This window comes from Passer domesticus, chromosome 8, assembly GCF_036417665.1.
Source record: "Passer domesticus isolate bPasDom1 chromosome 8, bPasDom1.hap1, whole genome shotgun sequence".
Lineage (NCBI taxonomy): Eukaryota > Metazoa > Chordata > Aves > Passeriformes > Passeridae > Passer > Passer domesticus.
In genome coordinates, this window is record NC_087481.1 from 6,704,990 (window position 1) to 6,728,132 (window position 23,143).

Consider the following 23,143-nt stretch of genomic DNA (forward strand, 5'->3'; position numbering starts at 1 on the left):
AAGAAGGCCTTTGAACCTATCCTTTGTTCGCAATTAACCTTTATAACTCTTCAGTTGATTTAGGAGCATTCAAATTAAAGCTTTAAGGATGTTGCTGCTTGACAGGAACTTTCTGCTTCTAGCTAAAAAGAGTTTTGCAATAATAACCTTTTGAAGCATAATTTTAGAATATTGCTTAAAGTAAGGATCTTTGAAACTGTAGCTTTAGAATATATCAAAAGGAAACATGCTTATCTCAATGCCTTAACAAAACAGTGAAAAGCAGCTTGAGAAAGGAAGATGAACATCAACTCTATCAAGGACTGATAGTTTCAACCAAGGGAAGCTGGACATCACTGTTATGAGATTTATAGTCCTTGCAATTAAAAGGTGGACCCACATCTGGACTCTGGACCTCACCAGCTGGGAGACTTCTTTCTTCTTTTGGAAGCTGGACCCCACCATATGGGGATACTCCTTTCTGGGATACATCCTTAGAAAAACTAAATCACAATACTGTATAGAATTGTGATGTAAAAATTTGGAACAGAAACTGCTGAGAAAGCTTATGAGTACCCCTATAAATAAGGTAAGTAAATAAGTAAGCCCCAACTATCGGCGTGCAGTTGGAGGGAAAATTTCCCCCACTGTACCCAGCGCTGTATTGCTCATACTTTACCATATTAATTAATAAATTGATTGCTGCTTGAATATTTGCCTAGTCAAGCTTCTCATTTATAACATTTCACATCCTTTTCTCTTGGATGCAGTTGGCAAACATTCTCATGCTGGCTGCCCAAGGGCAGTGTGCTTCTGCTATCAGGCACGTACACAGAGTGTTTGCAAGCATGCTTCTAAATCCACGGAATGTCCATTGTTTTGCCTGCAGGGCTGTGCACATAGGCTACAGTGTCTGCCCAAAATGTTCTCTAACAGGGAAGTCTTTTCCTGAACTAGCAGGGGGAGGGGCTGCTTGAACTTACTTTCTAGACGGACCCTTTTGGAGGTTTCCTCCCAAAATTTGCCCTAAACCAGTACAAACAGTTAAAATGAAAACTTCACCAGTGGCACAATTGCGCAGCCCACCAGCAAAAGAAAGGACGTGTAAAGTTCTCCAAACATTTGTCCTGCTTTGCTGCAAAAGTCGTGCTGCACACACAGTGCAGTGTGGAAAGCCAAGAGAAGCTGCAGCTGGTGGCAAATCTTGTGACACAAGCTTGACCTTGCTCTCCATGAAAGGTTCTTGAGAAGAGCAGACTGGAGAAAAGACTGGAAAACTGAAACAGCTTTCCAGAAGTGAAATGAAAGTCCGAGAAACATTCCAAGATGTTTTCCTCTCTTTATTTCTATGTTGTCCTTTCCCATGTTGCACTACTTCTCTATCCCATTCATTCCAAATGCACCTCACCTCTAAGATCGGTGACTTGGCATGCTTGAGACACTCTAAAATACCATGAGACACACAACAGTTTTCCTTCCCCTGTTTTTACTGGAAAGCAACACTGCAGATGTAAGTGCTTGCTTGGGTCAGGTAGGAATCCTACACCACAGGAATGTGCCCCGACAGTGTTTGCCCCGCAGCAAGGACAATGCACAGCAGCGATTGAGGGGATTCCTCTGCCGACGTGCAGGAGTCAGGGCTCTGCATCTGGGCTCAACACTGTGAAGTTCCTGCAGCACAGACTTGCTTGAGCATTTTGGCAACACAGCTCAAGTTTGCAGCGTGGACACCTCCAAGGGAAAACATGACACCTCCCAAAAATTAAAATTGTTCAATACCTTCTGAAATCAAATCAATCTGGGATGACTCCAAATGACATTGTTTTGCTTGCTCAAGCAGTAGCTCAGCCCTTCTCTGAACAGTTCTCTCCCCCACCTGCCTTTTACTTCTCAACTGCTCCCTTTTTTCCCCCAGTGAATTCCCAGCCCATTGCTGTCTCCATCACTTGCTGGCCTTCCTTGTTGCCCCTGACCACAAGGAGGGCTGAGCCCCAGGTTTAGGGACTCATGCTGTCACTGGCTGAGGAGCAGCAATGTTTCAGAGGTCCAGTGGCATTTTAGTGTCATTCAGAGCCACTCTCCAGCCCTCAGCTCTCCTCACTACTGAGTTCCCACTCCCTTCATCCTTGCAGCAGGATGAGCTCTGTGAATCCCCTTGAGCCTCCCCACTCTTCCCAGCCGATGCACCCACCTCAGTGAGGCTGAAGCTGAAGCTTCTCTGTCTCCTCTGGCACTCCAGTCCAGTCCCCTGTGTGGGGAGCCCCAGTCCCAGAGCACAGCACACAGCAGTGCAGTCCGGGCTGGAGCAGCTGCCCTGCAGCCCTGGCTTGGTTGTTTGTGGCAGCTGAATGCTCCCTGTTTCCAGCTGTCCCTGCAGGATGGCCCCAGGGCAGAGCCCAGCCAGGCTCCCACTGCAGCCCCTGGAGCTTGGGGCAGACAGTGCTCCCAGAGCTGAGGTTCATGGGGAGCAGCCGGAGCTGTGCCTCACACTCAGTGCTGGCAAGTGTTGTGTTCTCATCTCCTGCAGCCTGAGGGGAAAACAACCTGTGCTGCCAGGCCAGCACTGCCCCTCTGGACAGGGACAAGGCTGAATGGCTTTCCCATTCCAGAGGAGCCGGCACTGAGCCTTGGCAGGGCCCGGCCCAGCTTTGCTTGGGGCAGAGGGAGAACAAGGGGCAGCTCGCTCCCAGCCCCAGCCCAGGGACCCCTCCAGCCATGGTGCTTGGGGCACTGTCAGCACCTGCTGCTCCAGCCACCGCTCCTGCTGGCCCTGACAGCAACACCCAAACTGGGGCTGATCCCGAGGGAGCAGCAGCAGGGCCTGGATATGATCCCTGACTCTGGGGCAGGGCTGGACAAATGGCCCCACAGCAGCAGCAGCAGTGCATGGAGCTGACTTTCAGCACAGCCCCTGCCACTCTTCCCTCCTGTGTGCAGCGGTGTCACAGCAGCCTGAGGCACCTGGGAGCCCTCAGTGCCAGCAGGGACTTGAGATGGCAGCCCTGGGCTCCTAGAGGTTGTGCAAGGAACGGAGCTGGGGACTCCCTGTCCATGGAGAGCTTCCAGATGGAAGAGGCTGCTGTGTCCAGGCAGCTCCAAGGCCACAGAAAGGAGGATCTCGACCACTGGATCTGTGCCAGTCCCACAGTCCTGGGCAGCAGCCACTGAGCCCTGGGGGAATAGAGGGCACAGCAAGAGGGAGAAAACCAGGCAAGGTCGGAGACTGGAGAGAGCCAGACCTGGGACAGGAACAGCTGCTTCACTGCACTCTTGGAGAAAGCTCTTGGCTGGTTCAAAGCACTAAAAGGCGTGAAGGGCAGAGAGGAGGCCACAGCAAACAATGCTCCTGTTTCCACACCCTCTCCTCTCTGTGTCCCAGAAGGAATTGCATAGACTGTATTCATCTCTTCGAGTTGTCTCGTTCAGCATGAGCAGCTTAGCACCAGCAGCTGAAGGACTCTTGGCTGGGACAGCTTCCCCCAGCTGCTGTGTGGATCTGGGTGATGGTAAAGCCTGAGGGGAACTGGTGCTGGATCTTTCTTAATCACTGGTGCTGATGATTGGGTGCATTGCTGAGCTGCTCCTTTTGTGATTCTTTGCAGTTTGCATTACAATAAATCACACAATTCCTGAACTTGGTGTCTGTGTCTTTGGTTCTGACCCTGCCCACCAGCAAAACAGATACTGCGGGCCCACAGAACCAAAGGTGCCTTGTGACACTGCAGGCCTCCTGTGACCAAGGGGACCAGAGTGACACTTTGGGCCTCATGGAACCATGGAGATCATTCTGACACTGCAGGGCCCACTGTTTTCCTCTCCCTTCCCCAGCCCAGCCCTGTCTGGCCCTGCAGCAGGAGCTGCAGGCACTGGAGGTCAGGGACAGCCACTCTGGGTCTGGAATGCTCAGCAGATGCTCAGCTCGGGCAGCTCCTGCAGCCCCAGGGCCAGCCCTGCTGCCCAGCCCAGCAGCAGAGTTGGCCCCGGGGCTCCTCAGGCAGCTCCTGCTGGCCCAGGGACAGGCCAGCCTCTTGCCAGGGCTCCTCTGCACATCCACGGGCCCCTGCTCTGCTCCTGGCCCATGCCAGCTGCCCCCAGAGCCTTTCCCAGGGGAACACGTCTGTGCTGGCCCCAGCAGCCATTGCTGCAGCCCCTGCCCTGCTGCCCAGAGCCCCGAGCTGGGGCTGCTGCTCTGCAGAGCACGGGGGCTGTGCTGCCCGGGGCCCTGGGCTGCCTCTGCTGGGCTCTGCTGCTCAGCCTGGCACACAGAGGCAGCTGATGGTGCTCCCTGCACTCACCCCCTCCCACACAGGCTCTGTGGGGCATGGAGGGGGCTCAGAGGTGCCTGCCTTGTGCCAGGGCTGCCAGAGGGGCTTGGGGCTGCCCTGGATCCTCCTGGGGGAGTTCCCTGAGGCTCAGAGCAGGCAGTGCCCAGACTCCTTTCCCTGGGCCTGCTGTGTCCCTGGGCTGCAGAGCTCTCCTGGCTCACAGCAGACATTCGGTCCTTGATCTCGGGGTGAGCCCAGCCTGGCCAGGCCTGTGCCCAGTGAGCTCCACTCCCTGCTGCTCCCTGGCACACACTGTCCCTGCAGGTCCCCTGTGTTCTCCTGGCAGCTCCCAAGGCCCTCCAGACAAACCTTGCCCTGTCATCAGCCCTGGCACAAGCTGCAGAGCCCCAGGAAGGTTCAGCACAGACCATTCAGCATCTGATGGGCACTGGCCATCAACAAGCAAAACCTGACCCAGACCTGAGTCCCCTGAAGGCCCCAGTGAGACCCTGATCTCATCCCACTGAGCCCTGGGAGAACAAGGAACACAAGGAGCCTCTTGAGAGTCCTGAGAGTGACTCTGGAGGAGAGCAAAGCCTCCCTGCCCTGCGCTCAGGAGGTGCCCTTTGCTGGTGGAGCTGCTGTGCTGGAGCCCAGCTGTGTCCCAGCAGTGCCCATGGCCTGTCCCTGCCTGAGGGCACAGCACGGACACGCAGCAGGACAGTGACCAAGCTGCCAGAGCACTCCAGCCTTGCACCCACAGCAGGGCTGGGAAGAGGAGTGTGGAGCTGGGAGAAGCAGATGTGGAAAGAGGCAGGGCCATTGTCCCGGGCTGTGCTGCTGTGCTGGGAGCCCCTTCCCTCCACCTCTGCTCACAGGCACTGCCCCTGCAGAGCCAGAGAAGGGCTGAGGAAATGCCTTGGACACACAGGTCCGGGCAGGCACTTGTTTTTATTTAAATGCCAAAGGAACAAGCCTCTTGCAAGTCTTTCTGTTTCAAAAGAAAGGTAGATATTAACATAGAAATGCTAAAAGTAATACTACAGTGTTTTGTAAGAAACATTACAACAATACAAATCGTCCCCATAATAAAAAATAGACAAATAGCGGGGAAAAGACTGAGATTGTAAGAGTTACATTCTGAAGGCTATGCAGCAGAAAAGGGAATTTATTGCTTTTGAAGATACAGTTACCAGTTTTCTCAGGGAATCCTTGAGCTCCTGGTTCCTCAGGCTGTAGATGAGGGGGTTCAGGGCAGGAGGCACCACTGAGTACAGAACTGATACTGAGAGATCCAGGGAGGGGGAGGAGAGGGAGGGGGGCTTTAGGTAGGCAAATGTGCCAGTGCTGAGGAACATGGTGGCCACGGCCAGGTGAGGGAGGCAGGTGGAAAAGGCTTTGTGCCGTCCCTGCTCAGAGGGGATCCTCAGCACAGCCCTGAAGATCTGCACATAGGAGAAAACAATGAACACAAAACAACCGAGATATAGAACAGCACTTAGGACAGTAATCCCAAATTCCCTGAGTTTGGAGTGTGAGCAGGAGAACTTGAGGATGTGTGGGATTTCACAGAAGAACTGGCCCAGGGCATTGCCATGGCACAGGGGCAGGGAAAATGTGTTGGCTGTGTGCAGCAGAGCATTGAGAAAGGCACTGGCCCAGGCAGCTGCTGCCATGTGGGCACAAGCTCTGCTGCCCAGGAGGGTCCCGTAGTGCAGGGGTTTGCAGATGGACACATTGCGGTCATAGCACATCACTGTGAGAAGTGCAAATTCTGCTGACATGAAAAAGGCAAAGAAAAACACCTGAGCAGCACATCCTTTGTAGGAGATGTCCCTGGTGTCCCAGAGGGAATTGTGCATGGCTTTGGGGACAGTGGTGCAGATGGAGCCCAGGTCGCTGAGGGCCAGGTTGAGCAGGAAGAAGAACATGGGTGTGTGCAGGTGGTGGCCGCAGGCTACAGCGCTGATGATGAGGCCGTTGCCCAGGAGGGCAGCCAGGGAGATGCCCAGCAAGAGGCAGAAGTGCAGGAGCTGCAGCTGCCGCGTGTCTGCCAATGCCAGCAGGAGGAAGTGGCTGATGGAGCTGCTGTTGGACATTTGCTGGGGCTGGCCATGCATTCCTGTTCAAGGAGGACACAGTGACGAGTCAGGGCTGACTTTGCTAAACAGTGTCCAAACCCTTTCTCCCAGCTCTGCCCCTGCTGCTCTGTGCCATCCAATTTTCCTTTCCTCAGAGCCCTTCCTTCAGCCCTGTGCCTGGAGCTCTGCTGGGATCTGGCCCCGTTGCTTTGACAAGCAGGGTATCTGCCCATGGACACCGAGGAGTCAGCTCTATTCTGCAGCAGTGGGGTCATGGGAATGGGGACAGGAGCCAGTCCTGGGCTTGGACTTCATCAGCCCAAACTGGTCCTGAGGCAGAGGATCTCGGCAGCATCTCCTGTCCAAGGGCTAAGGAATGGTGACAGCCAAAGGCAGTTTGAGAGGGTTTCCTGCTGTGCCCAGAGAGATCAGAGAGAACTGAGCAATGCAAGAGCAGTGGCTGTGACTCAGTGAAGGGTGAGGGGAGCTGCTCTGTCACTCCCATCTGTCCCCAGCTGCCCTTTCTGAGATCCAGGGCAGTCCCTGTGCTCCCCTGAAAATCAGCCTGACACAGCTGGGAGCAGAGGGACCCACAGCAGAGCAAACTGGCTCAGCCCTTCTCAGAGTCTCAGCCCCACTCTGGCCAAGGACACTCCTGTCCCTCAGTGTCCCCTGGAGGCAGCTCACAGCTTGGATGGCATCCCGAGGACACACCAAGGGTCCTGTCCATGGCACTGCCTGAGGAGAGTTGGCTCATTGCCAGCCTGCCCTGCCCAGAGCTCCCCGGGCACAGGGAGCTGGGACACCCCAGTGCTGTGCTCAGCCTGCACAGGAGGAGCCCAAGGGCTGGGCCTGACCCTGCAGCTGGAACTGCCATCACAGAGAGACCCTCAGCAATGCCAGGAGCACCTGGGCAAGGCAAGGAGAGAGAGAGCTGGGCCTGAGGAAAAGCCTTTCCCTGTCCAGCCCTGCCCAGCCCCTGCCAGGCAGCACCAGGGCAGGGCAGTGGCCCTCAGGCCCTGTCAGCAGGGAATGGGCACATGGCAGGAGAGATGCCCTTCATCTCTGCTGCTGCTCTGCCAGCCCAGCAGGGACTGAGGGCCCCGAGCCCCCGGGCTGAGGGCTGTGCTGGCTGGGAGGGGACACAAGAGCTGTGCTGCTCAGGGCAGTGTCTGCCCTGCAGGGCAGGGCTGGCAGTGCCACATCTGCCCTGCAGCAGGGCTTCCCTCAGCACTGCCTCCCTCCCTCCCTGCCCAGGGCTCTGCTGCTGGAGCTGTCCCAGCCGGAGCTGCTTCTGTGGCCCCGGGCTCCTTCCCTGCCAGAGCTGCCAGAGCCCAGCCCAGCCCCTGGGCCAGCTCTGCCCTGCAGCTGCCCGGGGCTGCAGGGATTAAAGAACAGCTCCCCCAGCCTGGGCACCATGGAAAGGTGATGCTGGATGGGCCTGGAGGCTGGGGAGGGTGGGGGGGGGCACTTGCTGAGGTTCCCAGGAAAACTCAGGGTGATGGTTTAAGAGCCTCAGCCTCTGCTCTGCCCTGTACAGCTGAGTTTCCCTTGACACCAAGCTGAGCCAGGGAAAAGTGGGAGCACAGATTCAGGAAAGCAGAGACCCAAGCAGGAAACCCCTGCCCTGAATGAGCTCATGAAAAGTCCCCTCAGGAATGAGCTGGGCGTGAGCTGGAGCTCTGAGTAGCCCTGGCCCACACAGCACCCTCTCCACTGCAGCAGGACCTGCCCTGGCAGGAGTCACTCCTTGCCCCCACACCTCTCCTGCAGCATCCATGGGGAGCTGCCAGGCAGGCTGAGAGCTGCCCCTGGCAGGTGGCACATCCCCTGGGCTGGCCAAGAGCCCTGCGGGCTGCAGGACCTGCTCTGCAGGACAGCCCTGGGCAGTCCTGGCTGCAGCACCAGCTTCAGCCCCTGCAGCCGTCCCTGGCAGCAGGAGCTGTCCTGTCCTGTCCCTCTGATGGTGCCCAGGGCAGCCCTGCTCTGCAGCACATCCTCCTCCTCCTCCTGCTCCCCTGCCACAGAGAAATTGGGAGAGTCCTCCTGGCACATCCCCCAGGCTGTGGGGTGTGCTGGCTTCAGGAGATCCCTCCAGGAGCACAGGGGACATTGCCCTGCATCCACTGACTCACCATGTGGAGGGCTGTGAAGATCTTTCCCCCAGTGAAGTTTCAGCTCAATGACTTCCTCAGCCTGTCTCTCCCTGGCTCCTGTCCCCTCAGTGCCTGCAGGCAGAGCCCTCAGCCCTGCTGGGCTGGGAGAGGAGCTGGTCCTGGGAAGAGCTGTTCCTTTAAAGCTCAGCAGCACAGACACAGAACAAAGACTTTAATGACCCTCTTGGGACTTGGGTGTTGTTTACATCAGACTCAGTCCCTGAGAGAGCCTTCCAAAGACTTCTCCAGAACTCAAAGTTAAATTGAAACTCCAAAGTTTCTTGAAGTTTTAATGGGTCCCACTGAGGGACATGACTGAGAAAGTGTCCCCAGGTTCCAGTCAGAGCAGAACACTGGAGGCAGTGATGACAGCTAGGGACAAACAAGGCAAAGGTGTCTCTGGTGCTGAATAAACCTGGATGTGTTTCAGGAATGCAAAGGGCCAAGGCCTGAGCCCCAGCCCCTGGCCAGGCAGATCCTGTCCCTCCCTCCTTGCTCAGGGCTCTTCCCGGGATGGGCACTGGCATGTGGGGATGTGCAATGCCAAGGGCAGCACCATGGGGCGGCCCCTGCCAGGCTGCTGAGCAGGGACAAGCAGCTACCCTGTGATGTCACACAGCCCCTTGGATGTCACACAGCCACCTGTGATCTCATACAGCATCCTGTGATGTCACAGAGCACCCTATGATGTAACATAGCCACCTGTGATGTCACAGCCCACTCTGGGATGTCATACAGCACCCTTGTTTTGTCACAGAGCCAATTCTGGGATGTCACCCTGGGATGTCATACAGCACCCTTGTTTTGTCACAGAGCCAATTCTGGGATGTCACCCTGGAATGTCATGCAGCTGCATTGTGATGCCACAGAAGACTGTGATGTCAGAAAGTTGCTTTGGGATGTCACAGTCTGTTCTGTGATGTCACAGTCTTCTCTATGATGTTACACAGCCACCTAGTGATGTCACAACCCACTCGCTGATGTCACAGACCCACCAGCTGTTACGTCCGGATCTGCTCTATGGCCTCATACCCTACTCCATGATGTCACAGACAGCTCTGTGATGTCACAACCCCCTCAGTGATGTCACAAAACCCTCTGTGTTATGTCATGCTGCCACTCTCTAATGCCACAGCACACACTTTGACCTCACAGCCTGCTCTATGATGTCACACAGCCATGCCATGATGTCACAGCCTGCTCTGTGCTGTCACACAGTCTCCTCTATGATGCTGTTGCTGCTCAGTGACCTCACACAACAAACTCTGTGATGTCATAACCCAACCTGTGACCTCACACAGCCCACTCTGTGCTGTCACACAGCCCCTTGCTGACATCACAGCGGCTCTGTTCCTCTAGGACACAGCCACAGAGGTGCTGCTGTGACACAGCCCCCTCTGGGACATCCCCCAGCCCCTGCCAGTGCTGAGCCCCTGTCAGCTCTGGCTGTGCCCTGCTGGTGTCCCTGAGCTGCCCTGGCAGTGCCCCAGCCCTGCTGGGCTGTGCACAGGAGCTGCTCCTGGCCAGAGCTGTCTCTCTGCAGCGCTGCCCTTGCCAGGAGCTGCATCTGGGCCTGGAGCCCGACCCAGCTCAGCAGCACAGACAGAGCAGCAGGACTTTAATGACCCTGTGGGGCTTTGGTGCTCTTTGTGTCTGCCGTGGCCAAAGTGCTGCCCAAGGTGGCTCTGTCAGGGCCTTGCAGCTGCTGCCCATCCCTGTGCCCTGTGCAGCCCAGGCTGTCCTACGGTGTCCCTGTCCTGCGCCTCTGTCCCTGCAGGCTGTCGTCATCCCCCGGCTGCCCCACCTGGCTGGCCCCTTCCTTTGCTGACAGCTCTGCCTCCTGCCTGCCTCTGCCTGCCCACACAAAGCCTTGGGCTGCTCCAGGCTCCTTCTGCACCACAGCCCTGCCCTGGGAGGGAAATTCCTTATCCTAGTGTCCAGTCTTGGCCCCCCCAGCTGCCCTTGTGTTGTGTTCCACTGCAGTAAGCAGCAAAATGACTCCCCCAGACCCCGGAGTCTCAGACCTCAGGCAGGCATCGATGACCAACAGGGAAAGGAAGGCAACAGGATTGGTCTTGGTTTAGCAAAGCCCAGGATCCTTTTTTGTGCCAGGGACCAAAACAAGAAACAAATCGGGAGAGGGGGTGGTGGCTTGTCATTGGTTTTATATGACAGGGTAGGGGTGGAGTTTAGGGTCGGGGTCTAATAGCAGAAGGAGTAGGGCACTGGAAAGGAGTGGATAGAGGAGGACAACCAATGGAAAAATCGATGGTGGGGACTTTGCAGTAGAATTTGGACCAATGAGTTTTACAGAAAAGGAAAAATATTCTGTGGCCACTCCAAATTTGACCAGATGGGGTAGAGTGTCTTTTCCTGGGCTTGCAGGGTCGTGCCCCACAGGGTGGAGGGGCAGAATCCTCTTTAAATCACGCTCCTCACCCGATGCTGTCTGTCTGGGTAGAATGCCTGCTTCCTGGGGCGGGGGAACTCCACACCCTTGGTGCCATTATTTCTTTCTCTGGGTGTTTTACACAATGAAGAAAAACTCCAGCCTCTCTGAAACCACCCTTCAATCCCTCTCAGGCTGCTCCTGTTCTGTCCTCAGTCTCCACACCACTGAGCTGAGAGCTACCACCTTCTACCTGCTGGTTATGTGATGAGGCGTCCAAACCCCATCTTGGGAGGTTTTTGGTTACTTTCCAAGGTCTGTGAAAATGGAAAAATAGTGGTCAACATTATTTTGTTCCACATCTTGCAGTAATAGAACAAGAGTCAATAACTCTCAACTGAATGAGGGTGGATTTACATTTGTTAGAAGGAGAAATATTTTACAATTATGACAGTGGCACAAAACTGCAACTGTTTTCCCAGAAAAGTGGATTCCCCATCACAGGAAACACAGGAATTGTCCAAGAACAGGAGCTTTTATAACCTGAACTAGTGAAACCCACTTATCCCCAAGGACAGAATTCCTGTTGTGTGGGTTCTCTGCTGTGCTGGGTGCCCTCACAACGCTTCTGGCCAGAATGTCTGCTGAGGGCAGCCAGGCTGCTGCAGGGGCAGTGACCTCACAGCCATCACCATGGCAGCCCTGTGCCCTGGGCCTGGCTCTCCCCTTTCCTCTGCCCCTGCCTTGTCTCTGCTGGCATGAAGAGTTTTGCCATTCATATCTTGTGCCCAAGGTGCTGGGGCCAATGGCTTCCCAGGCAGGCTCCTGGAGCAGAAGTGGCTTTTCAGAGCCCAGGCAGAAATGAGCCCTGAGGCAGCAGCTCTGCAGTTCTGGCCACCAGGCCGGGCTGCCAAGGGAGGCTTCTGGCCATGGCCTGCAAGCAGCTGCTGCTGCCAAGGTGCCTTTGGTGCCTCAGGCTCTGCCTGGCACAGCTCCCAGCACGGCACTCTGCCCTTGTGCCCGAGCCCTTCCCTGTGCTGGGGCTGGCCTGGGCCTTTTCCTGCAGCGGGACCTGCCCTGCTCCTGGCACAGGAAAGGCAGTTCCTGCTGGAGCAGGAGGCTCTGCCTGCAATGGGCTCCAACAACTCCAGCCAGGCCCTATTTGCAAAGCCCCCAGTGGGAAATGAAGGAGGGGGTGTCATGCTGCTTTTGGGGTGAATAAAGCTGAAACCAGCCTGACTCCTCCATCTCAAAGTTCCACATTCTCAGAGGGAGGTGGAGCTGTGGCAGAGCTGGAAAAATGCCCAGAGAAAGGAACAACCAAGGGACAGCACTGAGAGCTTCCACAGAGCTGCCAAGATGGACCAGCCTGTGCACATCTGACTGACAGGGCAGCACTTCAGACTAGAAAAGCCTCGTCCCAAATTTTAGCAGCAGCATCTCCTGACATTTCCCTTCTTGTGGAGTGTGGAGATTCCTCCCCGCAGTGGAGACACTGCTCAGTGTCACAGCTCCAGGCTGAGCCAAAGGACTCAGTCCCACCATCATTGTTCTGCTTAATTACTAGTTTTGCTTTAATAAAATTGCTTTGAAATCACTGCCTAGTGCTCTATACAATATGTTACAGCTCTTATACCTTAGAATAAATATTTCTGATTATTTTGAAGATAATTGTTTCTAATCATTACCATTATAGAATATATATATATATATATATATAAATATAAATACCTCCAGCTTGCCAGCCTTAATTCTGTGTGACAAATTCTATAAAGGTCTAATTCCACCTTTATAATTCTTTACATAAAAATTCTTGAAAAGTCTAGGGCTGGGGTTGGAACCAGCTGTTCTAAGGCTCCTCTCACACCAGGGATTAACAAATCCTGGAGGTCCTTGGGGGTATTTGGGAAACTGTGGGGCCTATTGGAGCTCCTTTCTGCACCTCGAGACCCAACAGGAGCCTCTGTAATAAACTTTGCCTGAAGCTCCCACTCTGCCAGGAACCTCTGTGAATGGGACATCCCAGCTCTTTGGCAGCCTGGGGACTCCTGGGATTTCACCATGGAATGGCTGTGACTGCCTCTGAGCACAGGGCTCCTTACCATCCCCAGAAACCCCTGGGAGGTGTCCATGGAGCCCCTGTCTCTGCCTATGACATTCCAGCTCTTGAACAGCCTGGAGACTTGGAAAGTCCCCATGGAACCCCTCTGAGGGCCTGTGACAAATCTGATCCTTAGCAGGCAACCATCACCAGGACCCTGTTGGAATGGGTCATGGGATCCCAGATCCACAGAACTGGCTGAGCTGGGAGGGACCCATCAGGATCCTGGAGTCCAACTGCTGGCCCTGCACAGGACACCCCAACAATGCCAGCCTGGGCCTGGCAGTGCTGTCCAAATGCTGCTGGAGCTCAGAGAGCCCTGGAGCTGGGAGCCTTCCCTGGGGAGCCTGGGCAGTGCCCCAGCAGCCTCTGGGCAAAAACCTTTTCCTGAGATCCAACCTCAGCCTGCCCCGACTCAGCTGCAGCCATTCCCTCCAGTCCTGTCCCTGGGCACCAGAGGGAAGACCAGGGGTCACACCAGGGCTGAGAGGGATAGAGACCCCCACGGCCTCCCCAGGGATGAGAAGGTCGGAGAGTCCCCGCAACCCTGAGCACCCTCAGTGGTGAGAGGGACGCAGAGCCCCTGGTCCCCAGCCCTGCACAAGCATTCCCTGAGGCCAGCGGGATGGAGACCCCTGAGCATCCCCCAGGGCGAGGGTACAGAGAATGCCCTGAGCACCCCATTGGCATGGGGCTGAGAGGGACGGAGAGCCCCCAGGCATTCCCTAGGGTGAGAATGATGGAGACGCCCTGGGGAATGGGCTGGGGTGACTAGGACAGGGACACCCCCTGGGGGACAGGGACACCCCCTGGGGGACAGGGACACCCCCTCAAGAACGGCCTGGGGTGAGAGGGACAACCCTCCCAAGCCCTTCCCAAGCATCCCCCAGGGTGAGAGGCACAGAGACCCTTCCAGCATCCCCTGAGCACTGGACAAAATAAACTTGGCAGAAATCAAACTTCAATCTGCATAAATCACTTGGATGAAGATTTGATTTTCTCACAAGTCACATGTGAGGAAAATACAAATAAATCCCAAACATTAATAAACCAACAACAGAAGCAATTCTGTGTCAATTCCAAATTTCATCGCTTCCTGCACAGCTCCAGCTCAGCTGCTGGAAGATTCTGATTAAAAAAAAAAAAAAGAAAAAAAATGAAAAAGAAAAAGTGAAAATTTGACCCAATACAGATTATTGAAAGGAAGGAAAAAATCTGTGTGGCTGTGACAAAGGTGACAGGAACACAGAAAATAATGATTCTCACATTTGGCAAAGTCCCCAAGCCTCAGAATTCTGGAGTTATTTGGGAATTTAGCTACTTGAGCTGGGCTTCTTCTGGGACGTTTAGTAGCCTTGTGTTCCTCAACCTGAATGAACCTTGTCAGCCTCAATGGTAACATTTGCTCACTTTCCTCCAGTGATTTAACAAACATTTCATGGAAAGACAACAAAATATTTTCTTTACACTGGCCACCCACAACATCCATTTTCCTCATCAGTTCTCCCACAAGTCGCTCAGAGGAATTTGCATCCAAGTTTCCAAGAGTTCCTCTGGAAAGAAAGAGCCCTCCTCCCACAGAGGAGGGAACCATGCTGCTGACAAAGGCACTTGGGGTCAGACAACACTGCCTAAATGCACTGTGTCAAAATATTATACACAATCTGGTTAAGAAAATTGTTAGAGAGATGCCTCTGCCCCAATTAAGGTGCTAACGAGACCAAATGCAAAGCGGATTTTATTGAACAGTAAATGTGAGGTAGAGAGAGATGGAATACAAGATAAAAAAGGGGGGAGGGCAGGAGAGTGACAGGGACATAGACCTCCCCTGGGTTGGGGCAAGTCTGACATTGTCTCCTGTGTGTGAGGCCTTCTCGGGGAGAGGGCTTTACACCTGAGCCAGTTTGGGTAAGGGGGGTGGTGTTCACCCCCCTAGCAGGGATTACCCCACTGTTTCAGGTTGCAGAGCAAGATGTAACCAAATGCATGTTTTCCATCACCACCTTTAGAAAATGTAGTAAACATGCTGGGCAGTGTTCTTTATCTCTTCCATGACTCAGCCCTGATAATCCCTCCAGGGGCTCTCTTCTGTGAATGGGCCATTGAGTGTCCCTGCAGGACTGGTAAAATGACATCATCCCATTGTGGGATGCTCCACCCAGGGGGAGGAGCCAACCATTCCTACCTGGATATAAGCTGAGGCTTACAGCACCAGGTGCACCTTGGTTACAGATTCCCAGAGGACAAGAGCTCCATCACCACCACTGGACCTTCAGAGGAAGACCAGACCCTTCTACAGATCTGCTTTGACAGAATTATGATCATCACTGCAACAGGACTGCAGCCACCATTTAATGGGACTCCTACCAGCACCCTGACCAACAGGGGGTCAGGTGATATCCTGACTCTGTCAGTTTAAGGCCTTGTTTCTGTATCATTGCCTTGATCTTAATTTTCTTGTTAAATTGTAATTCTGGCTTAAAATCTCCCCCTGGTTTGACCTCAAACCAGTACAAAACTTAATGCACTAATCTCTTGTTTTCCTCCCAAAACAGAATTTCACATCCCAAACCCAATGCCAGATGGAGGAGATGGCTGCGAGGAAGTGGAAGATGCCTCGAGACACTCAGGCAGGTGAGGAGGAAGTCAGGACCCTTTTCCCCCTCTCTCCTGCTCCATCTCCCTGCCCAGCACAGCCCAAGGCTGCAGGACAGCCCCACTGCCAACACCGTCCTGCCAGGGATGCACTGGGGGGATTTTCTTCCCTTCCCCTCTGGCACGGAGGGAAATCCCATCCTCTCCTTGCCCTGTCTTCCTCAGACAACAAGCTGAGAATAGAGACCAGGGATGAGAAATCCCCATGGCAGAACCTCATGGAAGAGGCAGATTTGAGCAGCTCCATGGCACAGGAATCTAACAAGGAGGAAAATTCCCTGAGATCCCGCAGGAGGAGGGGCTTCAAACCCAGCCCAGGGTGGTCTGAGGAGGAAAGACCCACCCTGTGCCAGGAAGGTGGACAGAGCTTCAGCCAGAGCTCAGAGCTGGTGGTCCATGAGCAGCTTCCTGATGGGGAGAAGCCCTACAAGTGCTTGGAGTGTGGGAAGAGCTTCAGGCAGAGCAGCACCCTGATCCGCCACCAGATGATCCACACTGGGAAATGGGTCTGTGAGTGTGGGGAGTGTGGGAAGGGCTTCAGCTGCAGCTCAGAGCTTGTCAGGCATCAACGCATCCACACTGGGGAGAGGCCCTATGAGTGTCCTGACTGTGGGAAGAAGTTTCACACCAGCTCCAACCTCCTCCAGCACCAGCGGATTCACACAGATGAGAGGCCCTTCCGCTGCCCTGACTGCGGGAAGGGCTTCAACCGCAACTCCCAGCTCGTCACCCACCAGCGTATCCATACCCGGGAGAGGCCCTACGAGTGTCCCCAGGGTGGGAAGAGCTTCACCCAGAGCTCTCATTTGAGCAGACACCAACACAGTCACCAGTAAGGGAAGACATGTAAATGCTGCAACTGCAGGAAGAGCTTTGTGCACTGCTCCAACTTCATCCCCCATGGGAGAACCACGTTTGGAAGGGCCCTGGTGATACATGTTCACTGTGATCCATGCTGGGAAGACACCTGTTCGTTTTCCTGCCCCTGCCAATGACATGATGTGAGCCTGAAGAACATGAGGGTCTGGCCAGGGATCTGTCATTACATTCACTTCGACCTCAGGTCATTGCCAGGGGCAGGAAAGGGACTCTCTCTCTCTCTCTCTATCTCCCCCTGAGGAGAAGGGTGTCCTTTCCATGCAGGAGGAAATTATGGCCGGGAAGATAGAGTCAGCTCTGTTGTAGTTTTCCCTTTTTTATAACCCTTCTATTGTCAATATTGTTTCTGTTCCTGTTTGTTCTTTATCTCGTTGCTGTTCCAAATAAACTGTTCTTATCCCAGCCGGGGATCTTGTCCTTTTGTGATTTCCATGGGAGGTGGGAGGGCAGCGAGCAGAAGCAGAAAATTGGGGAATCCCATTCCTAAACCCCAGCCTGTGGAAACCGAGCATCCCAGCTGGTCCCAGCCCTGCTGGCCATGGCAACAGCCTTGGGAGCGGATCCCTGGCTGGGGCTGTGGGAACCTCTTCCCTCTGGTGCCCAGGGACAGCACTGGAGGGAACGGCTGCAGCTGAGTTGGGGCAGGCTGAGGTTGGATCTCAGGAAAAGGTTTTTGCCCAGAGGCTGCTGGGGCACTGCCCAGGCTCCCCAGGGAAGGCTCCCAGCTCCAGGGCTCTCTGAGCTCCAGCAGCGTTTGGACAGCGCTGCCAGGCCCAGGCTGGCATTGTTGGGGTGTCCTGTGCAGGGCCAGCAGTTGGACTCCAGGATCCTGATGGGTCTCTCCCAGATCAGCCAATTCTGTGGATCTGGGATCCCATGACCCATTCCAACAGGGTCCTGGTGATGGTTGCCTGCTAAGGATCAGATTTGTCACAGGCCCTCAGAGGGGTTCCATGGGGACTTTCCAAGAGTCTCCAGGCTGTTCAAGAGCTGGAATGTCACAGGCAGAGACAGGGGCTCCATGGAGGCCTCCCAGGGGTTTCTGGGGATGGTAAAGAGCCCTGTGGTCAGAGGCAGTCACAGCCATTCCATGGTGACATCCCAGGGCACCTTGGGCTGCAAAGGCAGCAATCTGTCACAGGCACTCGTGGGGACTCCACAGTGACATTCCAGGAGTCCCCAGGCTGCCAAAGAGCCAGGATATCCCAGAAAATCCCAGGGGTTCCTGTCATGGGCAAAGTGGGAGCTTCAGGGAAAAGCTTTATTTCTTTATTGGAGAAACTCCTGCTGAGTCATGAGATGGAGAAATGACACCCAACAGCCACCATGGATCCTCAAACCCCTAGACTTCCAAAATTTATTTTATTACAGGAGAGTGGGAGTGGCTGGATCCAATCCCAGCCCCAGACTTTGTCAAAGGTGTAAAAGATTGGACAGGTAGAATTGAACCTTAATGCGATTTGTCCCACAGGATTATCGATGGAATACTACATAAATTGATATAAATACAGCTCTGATTGATTCTGATCATGATTAGACAGAATGGTTTGTTTACACCACAGATTAAATTTTAAAAAAGAGTTATTTACTCCACAGTATAGGAGCTATAACAATTATTAGCATATAGTGATCTAGGAAGCAATTTTGATGTCAACAGGGCCTTGCTGGAGTTGTTGGAGCCCATTGCAGGCAGAGCCTCCTGCTCCAGCAGGAACTGCCTTTCCTGTGCCAGGAGCAGGGCAGGTCCCGCTGCAGGAAAAGGCCCAGGCCAGCCCCAGCACAGGGAAGGGCTCGGGCACAAGGGCAGAGTGCCGTGCTGGGAGCTGTGCCAGGCAGAGCCTGAGGCACCAAAGGCACCTTGGCAGCAGCAGCTGCTTGCAGGGCATGGCCAGAAGCCTCCCTTGGCAGCCCGGCCTGGTGGCCAGCACTGCAGAGCTGCTGCCTCAGGGCTCATTTCTGCCTGGGCTCTGAAAAGCCACTTCTGCTCCAGGAGCCTGCCTGGGAAGCCATTGGCCCCAGCACCTTGGGCACAAGATATGAATGGCAAAACTCTTCATGCCAGCAGAGACAAGGCAGGGGCAGAGGAAAGGGGAGAGCCAGGCCCAGGGCACAGGGCTGCCATGGTGATTGCTGTGAGGTCACTGCCCCTGCAGCAGCCTGGCTGCCCTCAGCAGACATTCTGGCCAGAAGCATTGTGAGGGCACCCAGCACAGCAGAGAACCCACACAACAGGAATTCTGTCCTTGGGGATGAGAGGGTCAGGTTGCACAAAGCTCCTGCTCTTGGATAATTCCTGAGATGGGGAATTCAGTTCTGTGGAAAAACAGTTGCAGTTTTGTGCCATTCTCATAATTGTAAAACATTTCCTACTTCTAACAAATGTAAATCGACCCTCATTCAGTTGAGAGATATTGAGCCTTGCTCTGTCACTGCAAGATTTGGGAGAAAATAATTTTGACCACTATTCTTTTATTTTCACAGACCTTGGAGAGGACCCAAAAATCTCCCAAGATGGGGTTTGGAGGCCTCATCACATAACCACTGGGAGGAGGCTGCAGGCTCCGGGCTCAGAGATGTGGAGACTGAGGACAGAACAGGAGTAGTTCAGGAGGGAGTGAAGGGTGGTTTCAGAGAGGCTGGAGCTTTCCTTCATAGTGGGAATGAGCCTGAAGAAGAAATAATTGCGCTAAGGGCAGCTGGGGAGGCCCAGACTGGACAGTGGGAGAAAGGAATTTCCCTCCCAGGGCAGGGCTGTGGTGCAACACAACCCCCAGAAAGATCCTGGAGCAGCCCAAGGCTTTGTGGCAGGCAGAGGCAGGCAGGAAGCAGAGCTGTCAGCAAAGGAAGAGGCCAGCCAGGTGGGGCAGCGGGGGGATGACGACAGCCTGCAGGGACAGAGGCACAGGTTTGCTCAGCATGAGAGACATCTTTTCCTCACTTCTCCCCACCTGTCATCACTGCCTCCAGTGTTCTTCTCTGGCTGCAACCTGGGGACACTTTCTCAATCCTGTCGCTCTGAAGGATCAGTTTGAAGTATGAGAAACGTCTGTGTTTCACTCTCTTTTTGAGTCCCTGAGAAGTTCTCTGAGCATACTCTGAGGGACTGAGTCTGATGCAAAGAGCACAAAGCCCCAGAGGGTCATTAAAGTCCTTGTGCTGTGTCTGTGCTGCTGAGCTGGGCCGGGCTTCTGGCCCAGAGGCAGCTCCTGGCAAGGGCAGCGCTGCAGAGAGACAGCTCTGGCCAGGAGCAGCTCAAGTGCACAGCCCAGCAGGGCTGGGGCACTGCCAGGGCAGCTCAGGGACACCAGCAGGGCACAGCCAGAGCTGACAGGGGCTCAGCACTGGCAGGGGCTGGGGGATGTCCCAGAGGGGGCTATGTCACAGCAGCACCTCTGTGGCTGTGTCCTAGAGGCACAGAGCAGCTGTGATGTCAGCAAGGGGCTGTGTGACAGCACAGAGTGGGCTGGATGAGGTCACAGGTTGGGCTATGACATCACAGAGTTTGTTGTGTGAGGTCATTGAGCAGCTACAGCATCATCGAGGAGACTGTGTGACATCACAGAGCAGGCTGTGAAATCATGGCATGGCTGTATGACATCATAGAGCAGGCTGTGAGGTCAAAGTGTGTGCTATGACGTTACAGAGTGGCAGTATGACATCACAGAGAGGGTTTTATGACATCACAGAGGAGGCTGTGACATCACAGAGCTGTCTGTGACATCATAGAGTAAGGTGTGTGGCCAAAGAGCAGATCCTGCCATCATGGAAGGTGGCTTTGTGACATCAGAGAGTGGGTTGTGACATCACCAGGTGGCTGTGTAACATCATAGAGCAGGCTGTGTCCTCACAGAAAAGACTGTGACATCACAGGCTGACTTTCTGACATCACAGAGTCTTCTGTGATATCACAGTGCATCTGCATGACATTCCAGGGTAACATCCCAGAGTTGGCTCTGTAACATCACAGAGATGGCTGTGTGACATCTCAAAAGGGCTGTGTGACATCACAGGGGCTGTGTGAGGTCACTGGGGACGTCACTCTGACCCAGCCCCCCTCACAGTTCCCCCAGAGCAGTCCAACCCTGCTCGTGCACAGCGGGGTCCCCTGTCCCCCCTGGTCCCCCCACCCCCGGCACCGCAGCCTCCCCCAGAGGATGTTCCACGAGATCGACCCCAGAGCCTGACACGGGGACGGGGGGCCGGGGCCCTGGGGGTGGAACAGGGGCACAGGGACCCCCTGGCAGCATCCCTGTGTCCCCCAGGGCCAGAGCCTGGACCAGGGCTCCTTCACCCTATTATGAATGAGAGTTTGAGAGCACTGAATAAATCCCCATCAAGGGATCAGCAAAAACAGGATTTGATATTAAGTGAAAGCACCACAATGTTCCTTGGTAAGAGTCATTCTGCTCCTGACTGGACACTTCAGGCACAAGATAGAAAGCAACAACAAAACCAAGCACAATCCGCGCAATCAAACCAGAAATGAACTGAGAACTGTCCCTGTGTGTGTGTGACACAAGGACAGTGAGGGCAAGGATAAAAGGAATACGGCCTAAAAGCTTAACAGAGCTCAAACTTAACAGGATTTAAATTGTACCTTAACCTTAACTGATATCTTCAACTTCACAATTTAGCAAAAGAACAGCACTTAACAGTATTTAACTTAACATAAAACCTCTGACTTATCAATTGAAAAGAGGAAAAACTCTTAACAATATTTAATTTAGCATATAAGTTCTATTAAACTTAACAATTTAGCAAAAGAACAACACTTAGCAGCATTTAGTTTAGACCTTGTGACTTAACCTCACTTACAGGCCTGACTGACTTAGCTATCCAAGGCACTCCAACTCCTCAGAGAGCAGCATTTCTTCCACATTTCCCCAGCACAGGCACTCCTGTGTGCATACAGACACAAAGAGTCAGTGCAAGGCACCTGTGAGAAATTCCCCTGAGGGCAGGAAATGCTCCCTGTGGATGCTTTGGCATCTCCCCAGCGGGTGAAGGGTTGAGCCTGGAGGAGTGGGGGGATCAGCCCAGGCTCCCTCGTTGTTCAGGATCCCCGAGTGCAGCAAACGGGAGAGTTCCCGGCTGGGAGAGGCCCCACTCAGAGGGAGTCGCTGGCCCAGGAGAGCTCCAAGGGGCTCCTTTTGCAGCGCTGTTTGTAGGGCCCCAAGAGAGGGGCTGCAGTCACAGCAATGGTTCATCCTGGCCACACTTGGCATCAACAGCTTTCTTTGGCACTGTGAGAACAGGGATGTTGTGCCTCCGAGGGAACAAAACCAGTTCCCAGGGCTGCTCCTACAGCAACCAGGAGCTGGTTGGGCAGCACCAGTGCCTGGAGCAGACAGTGTTTGTGCTGAGCTGCAGAGGAGCTGAGCCCAGGGGCTGTTGGCCAAGGCCGAGGCCCAAGGAGCATTTCTGAGCTGGCAGGGCGGCCTGAGAAGGGGAGGGGGGAATGCAGTAGCACAGGGCCCATGGAACCAAGGGACCATTGTGACACTGTGGGGCCCTGTGAGACCAAGGGACCATTGTGATACTTTGGGTCCTTGTGAAACCAAGGATCCACCCTGACATTTTGGGGTTTCACTCAATCATAGAGAGCACTGTGACATTGCTGGTCCTCATGGCACCAAGGGGACCGTACTGACGCTGTGTGGCTCCATGGAATGTAGGGGTCATTGTGATACTGTGAGGCCCCATCAAACCAAGGGTCCATTTTGACACCATGGGGACTCATGGAAATGTGGAGACCATTATGATACTTTTGGTTGTCATGGAACCACGGGGCCATTGTGACACTAAGAGGAGTCATGGGATCATGGAGATCATTGTGACACTATGAGGCCCCATGGAATAAGCAAATCATTGTGACGTTGTGAGGCCTCATGGAACCAGTGAGACCATTGTGACCCTGGGGGTCCTCACAGAACCAAGAGGACCATTGTGATACTGTGGGGCCTTGTGAAACCAAGAGGCCTTTGTGACAATGCAGGGCTCATGGAACCAAAGGGCCATTGTGACATTGTGGGGCTTCCTGGAATCAATGGTCGGTTTTGATATTGTGGAGCTAAAGGAGACCATTGTGACACTGCAAACCCCCAGGGTCCAAAGGTCCATTCTGACATTGCAGGGCTGATGGAACAGAGGAGTGACTTGACATTGTAAGGCCTGTGGAAGCATGGAAACCATGGGGGCACTGCAAGGCTACATGGGACCATTGTGACCCTGCAAGGCCTTTTGAAACCTGGGGGCCATTGTGACATTGTGAGTCCCCATTGAAAAAAGGGTCCATTGTGACACTGCTGGACCCCATGGAATCAAAGCACCATTAGGATACTGCTGGGCCCCATGGAACCAAGGTGCCATTGTGACACTATGGGGCACCATAAATCCAAGAGAACATGGAACAGGTCTGGCTGGTTTGGCATCCTAGAGATGACCTGACTTCTCCAGCTGACCTTGGCATGTTGAAGGTCTCTTCTAATCTGCTTCTGAAACACTGGAGCTCCGTGCTTTCCATCCTAGTGAAAAGAATTGTCCTCGGCCAGGTGCCCATGGCCAAATTTGGGTTCCACCGACAACATTCCCTATTGTGACAGACTGGAGGAGATTGTTGGCATCAAACATTTTATGTG

General features: G+C 54.1%; 2 protein-coding genes across 2 annotated transcripts in view; both read right to left on the minus strand.

The window, feature by feature from the left end:
• LOC135305558 (zinc finger protein 883-like) overlaps nucleotides 1-23,143 on the minus strand; it is a 176,520-nt gene that overhangs the window by 107,510 nt on the left and 45,867 nt on the right. The gene's annotated exons all lie outside the window — the stretch shown is intronic.
• On the minus strand, nucleotides 5,378-6,343 carry LOC135305973 (olfactory receptor 14J1-like). The gene has a single exon (XM_064429550.1). It carries the CDS (start codon nucleotides 6,341-6,343, stop codon nucleotides 5,378-5,380), a length of 966 nt encoding a protein of 321 aa, XP_064285620.1.